The 14,184-nt window shown below is 38.9% G+C and overlaps 2 protein-coding genes across 3 annotated transcripts in view; both read left to right on the forward strand.

Annotated features, from left to right (window-relative positions):
• Positions 1-1,115: 1,115 nt before the first annotated feature.
• On the forward strand, positions 1,116-6,107 carry LOC102794620 (melanocortin-2 receptor accessory protein 2A-like). Its single transcript, XM_035908510.1, has 4 exons — positions 1,116-1,160; positions 1,428-1,551; positions 2,044-2,143; positions 4,939-6,107. Exons 2-4 carry the CDS (start codon positions 1,434-1,436, stop codon positions 5,426-5,428), a joined length of 708 nt encoding a protein of 235 aa, XP_035764403.1. The 5' UTR covers positions 1,116-1,160; positions 1,428-1,433; the 3' UTR covers positions 5,429-6,107.
• A 5,631-nt stretch (positions 6,108-11,738) lies between these two features.
• LOC102780027 (uncharacterized) overlaps positions 11,739-14,184 on the forward strand; it is a 28,678-nt gene continuing 26,232 nt past the window's right edge. For both annotated transcript variants that reach the window (XM_035908444.2, XM_035908445.2), the window contains exon 1: positions 11,739-11,923. In XM_035908444.2, coding sequence (XP_035764337.2) covers positions 11,921-11,923 — 3 coding nt within the window. In that variant the 5' untranslated portion in view covers positions 11,739-11,920. The remainder of the gene's footprint in view (positions 11,924-14,184) is intronic.

The raw sequence follows: 14,184 nt of genomic DNA on the forward strand, positions 1-14,184 counted from the left end.
CTATTACTTTAACTTATATTAAACAAGTTGGGGCAACGACATCAGCAGAGAGGTTCACTGGTCGCTTTTGTATATGCGGTTAATGCCATTGGCAACACAATTCTTCCACTGTTTGTGTTCCCACACATATATTATGCAGACCACTGTGTCAGAGATGGACCAGTAGGAAGTATTGGTAGTGGAAATAAATCAGGGTGGGTGCAAGAAACAGATTTCCTCATCTTTCTGAAGCACTTTGCACCACACTAAGGAAAGCCATGATAAAACGTAATGGAATTGCGATGCTGGTGAACAACTACATTTTTTCAGCTTCATTGTTATGTTCAAAATTGGTGCAAGAGTTGTAGGTTATAATGCCCACTGAGCCAATGAGGCCAAACTCAAGGAAGACCAACCAAAATTAATGAAATATTCAGTTGCAGAAAATTCCATAATTTGTCTTTTTTGGGGGGTTGGAATATGTTCAAAAGCTAGATTTCTGCATTCTGTCACACACACACATAGCTACATAAATGGCTCTAAGTGCATTCATGTGTTGAATAAACAAAGATTACATGTTAATGTTTTGTTAGTACCCTTATTTCATTGTGTTACATTTCACCCCAGGATATGTTACAACTAACCCAGACTATGGTGTTAATTGTAACATTTCACTCTTGTGTTTGAGACCATACCATGCAATGGGTAATTGTGCTGCAGAGAAAATAGCTGCACTATTTAATAGCAGAGACATGTAAATACTTTGCATTACATTTTGAATCCACTACCTTAAAAGAGCTCCAATTTACAGACAGAAATGTCAAAAATGTTACAACTATCTCCGGTCTCCCCTATCTATCTAAATACACAACTTTGGTTTAAAATAAATACATAAATTAATTCATCCAAACGGTCAATCCTACTGGATTGACGTACACAGAAGAATTTCAGTCGGCAGTTTTGTACGTGTCTTCAGTAGATTTAGTCTACCTACTGCAAATGCCTTGGCATGGGTTCGAGGACACGAGCATCTTGCAGTGTAATCTCTTTATCTCCGGGAGTAAGTGAGACACCAGTACAGAGACTGTTGGATAACGGTGATGCGCACTGAGAAGCCCCCCAAAAGGCTGTTGCTTCGCTTACTGGACTCACACGAGGATGGATAGAGTTTTTGCGTAACGGTAACGCGGTGGATTTTTCTACTCTTTTTCCAAATTTTGGTCGCTTTGTAATTACGTTATTAACGGAAATATCGTTCAAGGAGTTGTTCGGGGGATTCCCCAAATGTCCAGCCTTTGAATTTATTTTCAACAACAGTAGAAAGATCTAACATTCCTGGAGATTGCCTGTTTGCAAACGTTTTGGATACTATAGCGTCTCACTCATATGGCGTTCTGACTGGATTGATTTGATTTGTCTTCTACTGTTAAATCACGAAAAAAAATTAGGTTGAAATGTCCGACTTCCACAACCGGAGCCAAACAAGCGCACGTCGCAGTGACTACGTGTGGCAGTATGAATATTATGACGACGAAGAGCCCGTGTCGTTCGAGGGACTCAAAGCGCACAGATGTAAGCCAAACACATTACTAAGACGTTTCCCATTGTTTCTGATCTCCTTCTAAATTGTGCAGTGTTTATGTCTATGGCTGTGTTATGTGTAGCCTATGTGTATGCCTTCCAGCGCACTTTTAATTAAATGATTCATCACCCTTTGGTCCCCCTCACTCCTTGCATTATTGCTTTAGCTGAACGCTGTCTGTTTCTCAGCAACATTGTGTAGCAGATTTAGTTCGTGCAGCACCTGTAGTGCCGTTTTATACTCCAGTGGAAGCCTAATAGTCAAGCCAATTAATGAGACCAAATTGTAATGCCAAACAATTCGGTCACTTTAATCAAATGTTAGACGAACGAAATTTTACTCTTTACAACACAATTAAGAATTCTGTCCTCAGAGTGAGGCTTCCAGTTGAGAATAAAAGTCACACACAGAAAATGAGAAGAGCAGAGATGAATGTAGTCTTTAATTGTACTAATAAGATTCTTCCTTCTCTGACCTTTCAGACTCCATCGTCATCGGCTTTTGGGTTGGACTTGCTGTGTTCGTGATTTTCATGTTCTTTGTTCTCACTCTGCTCACAAAGACAGGAGCGCCACACCAAGAGTGGGTATAATAGCAGGCTGGAGCCCATGTTTCTTTCCACTTTCACATTTCACCCTACAAGGACATTTAAATCACCGTGGAGAGCTCAAGGAAATAAGCACTTAGCACTTCTCATCTAGGTGGCTGTCTAAGAGTGAGCTGATGAGTTTCAGCGATGCTATTCTGACAGTAGACTGTGCAAAAGTCTTGAGCCACCCCCACATTATTTATAAGTTTTCTAGAAAAACTGGAAATAGTGTAAACATTTTTGAAACGTGCGAAATAAATACAGTTTGTAATGCAGAAACAGTGTCTGTACAATTCTAATGAGCTTGAAAGTCATTTTTTTGGTATGTTCACCTTAATTCTTCACCACAGCCTGAACTCTCTTAAGCAAGCTTTGTGGTAATTTATTTAAGCAGTCTGCAGGAATAGCTCTCTGGGCTCCTCAAAGGGCTTCCCAAAGCCTTTCTTTGGATGCTGGGTGCCTTTTGCGCCATTCTTTCTCAAGATGATCCTACACTGTTTTAATGACATTGAAGTCCGGCAGTCCATAAGACTTGTTGCCATTTATTTTCAGCCCAGTTCATGTGTAATTTGGAATACTTTAGCATTTCCTCCTTGTTTCCCAATGAAAGGGTGGCTTCTTGACAGCCACCCTTCCACAGAGATCATGTCAAATGAGGCTTCAGTTAATAGCAAATGGATCAGGCTAGATGTATCACTCGGCCCATCTCAGTTCTTTGCCAGATTTCTTTCCTATTTTCTAAGACTATGACCATCAGATAGTGTTCATCTGCTGTAAATTGGTTTTTAGGCTTCCCACTTCTTCTTTTGTCCTCCACTTGTCCAGTTTCTTCTCCATGTTTTAGGGTCACACTGCAAACCATGCCAAGACATGCCTAGTTTTCTGCTAACAGTTCATTTGGATTTACCTTATTGGTGAAAATGCCTTTATCTTTGGCATTTTTGAAAATGTAACTAAAGAAATGGGAACAAATTTTGTGTGTTTGTGACAGGCTGCTAATAACAATTTGCCGAAAGCAGGGGTGTCAAACTCAAATACACAGTGGGCCAAAATTCAAAACTGGATCAAAGTCGCGGGCTAACGTTAATATTCATTGAAAAAAAATCTTCCTCCAAATATAACTAGGAATCTTTTCTTATGGACTCAAACAAGTTTTGCTGAAAAACTGAATATGGAACAAGCAAAACTTAATACTAAACAATATATATAACTTATATAAACGTATATATAACTTAATATTGCACACATGCCTTCTGAATTAAATTTTATCATTTTATCATTTATCAGATTTTCATCATATTCTCCCACCTGTCCAGAAAGCTCCTGTTTTCTGCCTTTCTTTTTTCCATTTTGGGATAGGTAGCATGGCAGTATTTGCATGGTTGCTATGACTATGGTCAACAGAGGAGAGGGTGCTAATGGGTCCTGTCATGACTGACACGCCAAAACACCAACAGAGCATTCTGGGAATTGTAGTATTAGCAGTACATGCACTGTATAATACTGGCAGGCCAGCTCTAATAGTAATTTTGTATGGCTTTGTGGGCCAAATTTAATTAGGCTGCGGGCCAAATTTGGCCCGCGGGCCAGAGTTTGACACCTATGGCCTAAAGGTACAATTTAAAACAGATTCTTTGCTAAACTGTATGTCAACATAACACTGGCACATGTCTTGATTTAGGTCCTTCTAATGCTTGAATGAATCATAGGTCAGTTTAAAGTAGCTGAACAAAAAAACAGAAGGTACAAGCACTGGCCTGAAAATGACTGGAAAAACAGCTAATATCCAAAGAAATTAAAAGGTGCTCTTGAGCTATAGCGCTCCAGGCTTTCTGAATCAAAGACCTTCAGAAAGCCCAGAGAGCTATAGTTCAAGAGCACTTTAGAAAAATTACAAGGTCTGTTTCCTTCAAAGCAAAATATAAAGAAATGAGAGATGGCTGGGCATTTTGCACAGTACTGTATGTTGTAAGACATTGTAATATAATCATGTCATGCTGAATACATATATAGATGAGTGACAAATAAAAAAAGCTCAACATAAATAAACTTAAAGCGATTGGCCACCATCAATTCATCGCTCATTGACAATGATTCCTCTAGTTTTGAGAATGCTGCTGCAGGGATGGCCCACAACGGATCATCCATCAGTGATGGTGGTGGAGTGTTTTGTTATACACTTTGGTCCAAAATCTCCAAAACGTGTTTAACTACTTTACAATGTGATGACTGCAAAAACCGTAGCATATTATTCACATCACTTTCATACTCATCCGTGACCTCTTGTGTTGTTTGGATGGGAACAGTTAGCCTTAAGAAAAATACAGAATGAATACAAACCATTATGTGAATAAGTCTAGGGTTCATGTTTTGCCTGTAATTTTTCAACTGCCTCTTTACTGATTTTGTATTGTGCTTTTCACAAAAGATATTTGAACTGGCGTTGAGCTTCGTATTGTCAAAGGCACATTTTCCATTTCAAAATAATAACCAGAACTGGAAATTGGTGAGAAGTCACTTATATAATGTCAGACTGAATACAGCTCTGTGGTTAAACCAAGGCAGAGTAAGTAGTTACCCCTGCTCGACCCCGTTCCTTTTTCAGCTTGGGTGATTTTAAGAATCCATTTCCAGACACAGAAGCAAAAAAGCAAGGGAGAACAAAAAAAATCCTCCTTTATTTTTTCTATGTTCCATTCAGGACACAAAATGACAAAAAAGCGCCTCATATTGTTAAAGCCTTCTCCTGTTGTAATCTCACTCCGGATCTTTCTTTGTTTCTTAACAGTAACCCAGACTCGGCTGAAAAGCGTCATCGACCGGGAAGCTGTCTGGTAGACATTGATGGTCACCAGGATGAAAACGACAAAGCCTTCTCACGTCCGTTGCTAGCAGGATCCCGTTCATATTTTAATTTCTACATCAATGAGGAAGACAAGGGTCACGGAAAGCAAAAAGTAGAAGAAAAGAGAGCTGGAAAGCACACCGTGGCCCGAGCTGAGCAGGGAACCTTCAACCGGAACAGAGGCGTCAGCTCCTCTGGGATGGACGAGATGGAAGAAGACCTTGAGGAGGCTGGGGTCCACCAACAGCTTACTGGACTAATAGAACAGAGCAAGACAGACAGAGAGTGCACCTTTCTTTCTCACTTCAACATCCCTAACTTTGTCAACTTGGATCACAGTTCAACTCTTGGAGAGGATGATCTGCTATATGAGCCCTCAGTCATACTAGAGCGTCAGTCTAAATGTCACGATGCTCACTTTGACATCCACTAAGGCTCGTCCTGCAGATAAGCATGGTTATAGTGATACCGTAACACCATTTGCTTTTTCAGAGGGTCATTTATGAACTGACAATGAGAAATATACTCATCACTAAGCTTCTGTGTATGAAGTTTTGTTGTTGTTTTTTTTTTACAGCCAACAACCAAGAGGGCACAAAACCTAGCTGACAGCTCAATATTCAGTGCAACTCAAAGTTATAAGATGATAACTCTTCCTGAAGTTGAAATTGCCTCAGAAGAGATACCTGTCATTTTGAGTATAGGCTCTGGAAATGGACGCAGCTGTGCTGTACCTGGATGAGATGACATTTTCACACAGGAACAGATAAAAATGGAAGAGTGCCAGGTTCACAAGGGAGATTTTTTTTTGTAGTTCTGTAGAATTAATTATGTTGTTATTGCTGTCTCGTTTTCCTTGTAGAATTTTGAACGCTGGGCATTATCTTTTAAAAACCAAATAAATGCCAGCTAGTCTACCAACAAATTTAAAAACTGTGAATTAATCAAGTTTTGTCCTAAGATTAAGTGTTTAGAAAAGGTGAAGTGTAATTGTGTGTAGCAAACGGTGTAATTAGTAGTACAAAATCAAATATATCAGAATAGGGACTCGCAGGAGAAAATACACAGCGCTTTTGTAGTCAGAAAATCTATTAAACTTACTGAAGGTGAATGTTAACTGTTCTAATAAAACTTAAATGTTTTTGAAATGAACTCGTGTTTGGAGTGGTGCAGTATTTTTCTGAATGTTGTGTTTGGACTAACTCTCGCCTTCATATCTTTCAGGGACTCAAATGTCTACGAGTACAAGAGATGTGATTGCTTTCACCTGCGGTGACAAAGCAAAAGAGGATTATGGCTCTGCGGTTCATCGCATTAACATTTATGTAACAAATACAGAGGATAACTACAGAGCAGTTGGCAGAAACCAGAATCGCCCTAAAAAGTAAAGTTTGATCCGGATCACAGCTGTGAAAAGAAACTCTATACCGTCATTATCCTTGTGTTTGGGGACATTTTAACAGAAGAGCTCATGCATAAAAGCCTAAACGCTGCACCTCTCCTTGTCTTTATTCATGTAGAAATATCTCCCCCAGCTAAATCAAATTAAAATTGTTTTGAACAATATCAGGTGATAATTATGCAAAGGAACATTGCTAACATCATTATTACTTAACGGGGATTGCATGAGTTACATACATTTGTCTGATGGAAGGATGTGCTGGGAATGCTAGAGAGTTCATCAGCATTAACTGACTTCACTGAAGCAGCCTCTTGGGGTTTGACAAACAGCCCATTAATTCTTACCAGTGAAAATTAATGTAAAAATAAAGACCTCTGACCTCGACTGACATTTCTCATATTTCTTGAAAGGCAGGCGGTCGAGACCAGGCTCACAAAATGTGATTTTTTACCCGGAGCTTGTTGCAAGTAAGGCTTGTAACATTTATCCAATATTCTTTTTCTCTGGGCTAAAATCACCAGAGGGAACACTATATTATTTATTTAATTTAAGTGCATTATCACTCCATTTCATAAGAAATCATTAATTATTTTTCCAAATAATAAAACATCAGGGTAGCTTTTATGGGCAATGAATAGTGTTAGTAAGTTAGAAACGTCACGTGGCATCAAACAAGCTTTGACAGATTTTTTTTCATATTCCTCTTTTTTTTAAATTACTAAGTGCAAAATATCACATGTACCAAAAATATTCCTGCATTTTTGCCCCTTTCATTGCACTGACAGCAGTGCATGCCAGGTTTGTTAAGCATTAAAATCAGTAAGCCAAAGTGCTGTTCAGTAGAGATTAAGAACTCTTTTAGGGAGTTTGCAGCTCAATCAGGAGGCAGTAAACTCTATAATTAGGAGCAGCTGAGGTCAGACAGTCAATAACTGTGTAGGTAGAAAGCATGTTCATATTGGTTATGTAATGCAAACTTCAAACTAAGTTAACCTTAACAGGACCTCTTCCTTGATTTTCCTTAATTTATTTCATCCCTATACAACGGTGGACATTCTTATCCAGCAGAGTTGCACGTATTCTCTGTGAACCAGAAGCTCGGGCTTCACACTGGTTTTGCAACACCCTTTTTTTATTTCTAGTGGCTTTTCCTACTCATGGATCCTTATCACAGAAAGCAAATATTCCTGACACTGCGATCTCAGGCACACAGTTCCGTTGGAGTGCAGGGACAGCAAATCAGAAGAAACTTGGCTCCAAGGACGTGGGAACGAGGGGGTTAATTTTTCAGAGAGTGAAGAATAAACTCAATATATGCTTTATAAAAACACTATATTGTATTGTGAAAACGTCTGTGGCACTTCAGAAATGATATATTAATTGTTTTCATCTCAGTAAACATTTTTGAATGGCAAGACTTCAAGCTTAAAATCACATAGATATCATTGCTGATACGAGAAAATGGCTTGGCAGTAACAGACAGAGCAGCAGTGAATCAGCGTGTTTTTTATCTTATAACTGAGGGGGTGTTCAGTCCGCTGAGCATCCACTAGGCACTCTCAAAGACAAGAAGGGCAGCAAACTATCTGCCTGCAAAATCAATCATATAGAAAAGCAGTATGCTCATTTTAATCTAACTAATTGCATATATACTTAAAGAGTATGCATGTGAAACCCCTCTAGCTCGCAGTAATTTCATATGATCTGCTACAACCTAAATTATCAAACTTATGCGACTTTAGAATAATGTGTGCAGGATCCACAAACCTCAGCAGTTAGCCTAGGGCGTGTGTGCAAGCTGTATAGACTGTATATCTTTCCTGCAGTCTCTGGGGCTCACCCTGCATGGGTGCAGCTCGCATCAACAACCAGTGGATGGAGCAATGGAGTTACATCAAGTCTGAAATCTGTTATTTTTCCTAAGTACCCCCAAGGCGGTCTCTGTAGGCACGCTGGTTGAAAGTTGGCGGTTTGCAATGTCTGCTCAGCAATGAGTAGCAACAGAGGAATGGCAGGGAGGGACAGGCATGGCTGAAGAAAAGCAAACATTGCTGCGTTTTATTGACACAGAAATTTCTCTGGATTTGGTGGGTGTTGAAAAGAAGTGCCAGTCAAATGCTAATTATACATTTGCGTGCGCAAAAACAAGACGTGCGACATATCTTGTGTTACAATGAGCCAATGAGTAAGGGCAAAGTTTTACAGTCTCTCTTTCACTCTCTGCAATGCAAGGAATGGTTGAGCAGCATTTAGAAAATTCTGGTTAAACCCCATAATTACTATTCCTGAGAAGACCCATCAGAATTAATTGTGTTTCTTTAGCCTACTGTGTGCTTTTAAATAAGCCTCTTATTGTTTGCCAAATATACATTAGAGTTGAGGTGTGTGTCATCTTGATCCCTGAAGTCACTCTAAACAGTTATTCTACATTTAGAAGCCACAAAAAGAAACCAACAAATTGAGACATGAGACATGGGAATGAGTGTAAGAGCTGAGTCTTCCATGGTTACATTGAATCTAATACTGTCTTTTTCCTAAACGAAGACTGTCAGCTTGGCTCCAGAAGCTTGACAATTCAAATTCTTTTCCAAAGGAAATGTGGGTGGATACAAAGAATGAGTAACTCTTTCTTTTCCCTCAACAAAGCAGCTTTATGCACGTGCCTGCAGTGGAGCTGCTCACTCCAAGAAAAGGAGGCTGTTTGTAGCAAGCGGCTGCTAGGTAAACATGTCTGCAACTGTATGGCACAAAGGGCAGGACTGAAACAATTCTTGGCGCACACTGTAAATCTGCTCATTGCTGTTCCTCTGTCTGAAAATGCATAGAATGTCTTGTTAGACCACATAATACTTCTAGCCAAATTGCCAAGTAAAACAGAATGTGTGACTCACCAGGAAAATTCAATCATCCCACCAAGCATTTGTATTGTCGCTTTATAACAAGCTCTTAAACTAATCCTCGCAATATGGGTCAATTAGAGGAGTCAGCACTACAAAAGAGACATTGAACGGTGGTTTTCTTTTTCTCTTTTTTTGTCATAGCTTCTAAAAGGTTTTCTATTTTTTCCATGTGTTATTTGTTTAATCAGCTCCAAACTGGAAAAACTGGACCTGCACTCCCTTTAGCGTGAATTTTGCTGAGTGGACTTTTTTCATATTTTGATGCTGAATTGTATAGACAAATGTAGTTTAGTTACCCATCTTAAACCCAATCCTAGTTTGATAAGAAGAGATCACTTGTAAGAATTTGAACACGATTTATTGAGACAGAGAAACTGATGTATTTGTTGATTAGATCCACCATGGCAGAAAGAAATCCCAGCGGTGATAGGAATTAGGATAGGACCCCCTGGAGTCTAGATACTGGTGTTGGTAAAGGTGAAGACTAAGGCTCGAGTGAAGGTCTGACTAAGGTGTCCGTGAGGTTGAGATGGGGAGGAGGTGGTTTGCACATATGAGAGAGAATGACAGAGAGCACAGATTTAAACTACACAAAGTGGAGGATGATTGGCCCAAAGGAGGTGAGCAAGAAAATGATTGGACGAGAATAATAATGACAGTATTGAGATCGACAGGATGGGAAAGCAGTAGTGATGTAGAGAACAGAAAGGCAGACTAGCAGCCGGGAAAGCAGGCAGATGAGTGATTCCTCATTGAATTTATGCTTAAGCTTCATATAAAGTACAATTTATATTTAAAGGTTCAAAGAGTATACACATATTTCAAATAATCTTAGAATTTTGCACAAATGATAATCAGAAAATACTGATTTAAACATTTTTTAGAACATATAGAATGTTAAAACTTATGCTAATGTTTAATTAGATACAAGTTCAAACTTGCAAAAACATTGGAACAGGGGCAGCAAATGACTGGAAAGGATCCATAATTTTAAAAACACACATACACACACAAACACACACACAGAGAAACTGCAAATTTCTTCATCTACCGTAATTTCAAAATATTCAATAGGCCACAGAATTCCTGGGACTCTGCCAAAAACCTTATTTGGATGGTCATCTGCCAGTCCTCAAGCAGCACTCCCAGCACTGTTAATCACTGCATGGATTCAGGATCACTGCATTCAGAAATGTGACTTTAAACATTTAAAATGGAATGAAAAAAACAAACATAAACAAGATTCAGAAATGCTGCCACATTTATTGGTTCCAAGCTTATTTGAGGGGGACTGAGGCAAAGTAGGAAACAGGTTTGTAGTCTAACAAATCAAAATTTTAAATTCTCTGTAGAACAGATGAATGTCTTCTAGAATCTAGGCTAAAAAGGAGAGAGACTATCCAGCTTGTTATCAGAGGAGTGAGTACAAAAAAACAGCATCTGTAGAGAGTACCGGGGTTCGTTAGTACACTGCACACTGTTCACTGACTTGCACATCTGTGAAGGAGTAGCATAAAGCTGCCAGCCACACAGCATTTTCTCAGGGTAGGCCTTCATTATTTGTGCAAGGCAATGCCAAACCACATTCTGCATGTATTACAACATGCAGAATGTCGCTCCATAGTAAGAGGGTTCAGAGACTAAGGTGATGTGCCCAGACCTGCTACATTGTATATTAACAAACTGGAATTTGCAAATTCCAAAACTGTTAAGCAGGTTTCAGCTAAGCATGTGAAAGACCACAGTTTGTCTCACTGCATTCTATTACATTTAAAGTTTCAACTTTTTATTCTTTCTTTTTTCTCTAGATATTGAATTATAATGCACTGGTAAATCATTTACATTGGGCAGGTTCCCCTATTTGTTTTGTTATTGGTAAAAGGAACAAGTAACAAGTTGAGGCTAGGTGTAAATTTTTTATAGGCTGTAGAATGAGGCAGGTTTCAGTTTCTGTGGCCCATGAATAAGTCATGGGAAACAGACAACCCAAGAGGAGGAATGCATTTGCATGTATTTATTAATGCCATGCATGCCTTTTGATGTGTTGTGTGTGTACACAGAGCTTGTTATGTGTAGATAAAAGGGTCCGGCATGCAAGGACTAGCACTGGTTTTAAAGCTAGGGTCTACAGTAACACAAAGGTTCTGCAAAAGAAAGGGAAAGAATAAGGTAGTGCAAACCACCTAGTGGATGTGAACATGCTGGTATTTCCTAAAGCAGATAGAGCCTATCTCACAGCATGCACCCTAATACACAGCCGTTACACAACGCAGTGACATAGTTGTTGTGGCATGGTGCTCAAAGCCTCGGGTGTTACCTGGCTGGGGCAGATTCCAGCTGTGTCCTTCCCCTTCTTACCATGGGAAAAAAATAACACTTCAAAAGTTGCAGACTCAATTGCATCTAACTGGCGTACTGCAAAAGTTAGCCTTGAAATTCTTTTCTGTTAAGCTTGCACTGAATATTTATTAGTTAGTCCGCTGCAGAGTGGCATGTCTGAGGAGGTTAGTGTTACCTGTGAGAAGCGGCACAGCACGCTGAAAGACTTCATTTATGAAGGCTATTCCAGTGGGCTACCTTTGACCGGTTTGTTCCCCATAGAGCCACGAGAAACACTGTAATCATGGTAAGATCTCGCTCTGTCTGTGGCGGCGTGCTTGTAAAGAAATTAAGTTGCGGTTTGTGGGCTTTTCAGTAGAGACGGTTTGAAAGTTTAAGTAACACTCTAAAGCCTCTAGGCCACATTTGCTTTAATCTTATGAACTGTAGGTCTGGTAGACTTCGTTATGGTAATTAAAAGTAGTGAAAACAACGTTTAAGGTGGTTTAATGATTGCGTGGTGACGGTTGATGCTGTACTTTTCGTGTTTGTCTGACCACCATTGTAAGGGGTATACCCGTTATGATAATACTATAGTAAAAACAAAATGGGACATTAAATGTGAACGCATAAATGAATCCCATGTGCAGTGTTTAAACCAGTGATTCGCGGCCAGTCCCACCCTCCCCCTCTTCAGGCAGGGTGGATTATGTGTGAGCATGAGAAGTGGAGAAAATCGAGCTTTCTTTAAAATTCATCATGCTACAACGTGGCTTCTAGTTGCTCTGCTTTATTATTATTATTTTTAAAAAATCAAAACAATCCTGAGTTACCCAGACAGGAGTGGTGTAATGGTTAAGTTCCTCGACTGAGCAGCATGGAAAGAATGACTTGAACTTCTCGCCAAATAAAAGAAGAGAAATTTGAAAAAAAAAAAAGAAAGAAAATGAAAAAACAACTTTCAGCAGACTCTGAAACCCACATGAGCGGTGCGTCATTTCCGCTGAAAAACTTTGTTTGGGCATGGCCTCGTGCTGCATTCAGTTGTTAAGCAAAATGTCGGAATTTTAGACCGGCACACACATGAGCTAATTAATGATTACAGAACAGCTGTCACTTCCTCAAAAGAGAATCTAATTTCAGTCTAAAATGCTCATATCTGTCAAATATAACCTATTTGAAATATAACAGGTCTATTTTTGGTCTAGGTGTAAGAGTTTGGAAAGGGAACACTCATCCAGATTATCAATTTACTGCTTTTGCAGTTTATTTCTTTGAAATATGACATTTTAACCTCACTAAAATTTTGTAAAATTTGTAAAATCACAAAGCAACCTACACTCATTTATCAACAAGCCTCTCTTATATTACATAATGAGATTTTTTCTTTCTTGTGCATTGTCACCATTTAGGTATCCTATACATAGTTGATACTTAGTGCTTATATGTTATGGTGTTTTGTAATTTTATTTCAGTGTTCTTCATGTTGAGTTCTTTCAGTGGAAATAAGCTCATTCAGTGAATGAAATGAGTGCGTATACTTGTTCTTCATTCTCCTGTGGCAGTGCAGCAAACTTGTGGATGTACTGCATTGTTTCTTTAGAACAGCAACAAATAGCCCACAGTAAAATGTATACTGAGACACTGATACACTGCATCAATAGATGAGACAATTGCTCTTTTTTTCCTTCTGCTTCTTTAGATCAGCACATGTTAAACAATGAGACACGTGGCTACTGCACTGTATTTCCTATCCTATCCTGAACTTGGTCAGCAAAGGAGTGCCTGAATAAACAAATGAGTGAATGTTTTTTTTTTTTTATAAGCTGATGAGTTTATATAGCTACAACTGTTCCTGAAAGTGCAAAAAGTCAAGAAGAAATTAGAAACATATAAACTTATTACCATCACAGGACCAAAAAAGCATAAAAAACAGAGAGTAGTCAAGTATTTTCAAAAAATCCAAGTATTATAAGTAATGTCATTTTATTCCCGTGCAGCAATATACATAATGGAATTAAAAGCAACATTCATCGAATAACTACTTAAAATATTGCTTTTTAAGTTTTACCCTTAGAAATATTCAGCACATTTATGCCAGAAGTTCCAAAATTTGTTTTGCTTAACGTTTGGGTGAAAGTATGTCGAGTTCAAGGATGAGATAAGTCAAGTTAAGAGATGGCTCTGGGATAAAAACTGTTCACTATGCTGTGATCTTTTCCTAAGCATTTACAGTGATATTACAAATATGTGAAATATGAGTCATGACATGGTAGATAACAGGCAAACAGTCAAACTTATGCGAAGGCCATCAACAGAAGACATGACTGCCTTGTATATACACTGGGGAAATCATGTAAATAATACATCATTTTTTTGTTCCAGTGATCATTATGAAATAAAAAAGATAAGCTAATTAAATCTAGCAGCACAGTGGCACAGTGGTTAGCACTATTACCTCACAGCAAGAAGGTTCGGAGTTCAATTTCGCCAGCAGGTCAGGGTCTTTCTGTGTGGAGTTTGCATTCCTCCCACAGTCCAAAGACATGCAGTAAGTGGGCATAGGTT

Source organism: Neolamprologus brichardi, chromosome 15 (assembly GCF_056152115.1).
Source record: "Neolamprologus brichardi isolate AB-2024 chromosome 15, ASM5615211v1, whole genome shotgun sequence".
Lineage (NCBI taxonomy): Eukaryota > Metazoa > Chordata > Actinopteri > Cichliformes > Cichlidae > Neolamprologus > Neolamprologus brichardi.

Bases quoted from the DNA above. Each gene is read 5' to 3' on its own strand.
- LOC102794620 (XM_035908510.1), top strand. From the start codon at position 1,434: ATGTCCGACTTCCACAACCGGAGCCAAACAAGCGCACGTCGCAGTGAC. The intron at 1,552-2,043 runs GTAAGCCAAACA...CTGACCTTTCAG, and splicing joins GGGACTCAAAGCGCACAGAT to ACTCCATCGTCATCGGCTTT. The intron at 2,144-4,938 runs GTGGGTATAATA...GTTTCTTAACAG, and splicing joins ACAGGAGCGCCACACCAAGA to TAACCCAGACTCGGCTGAAA.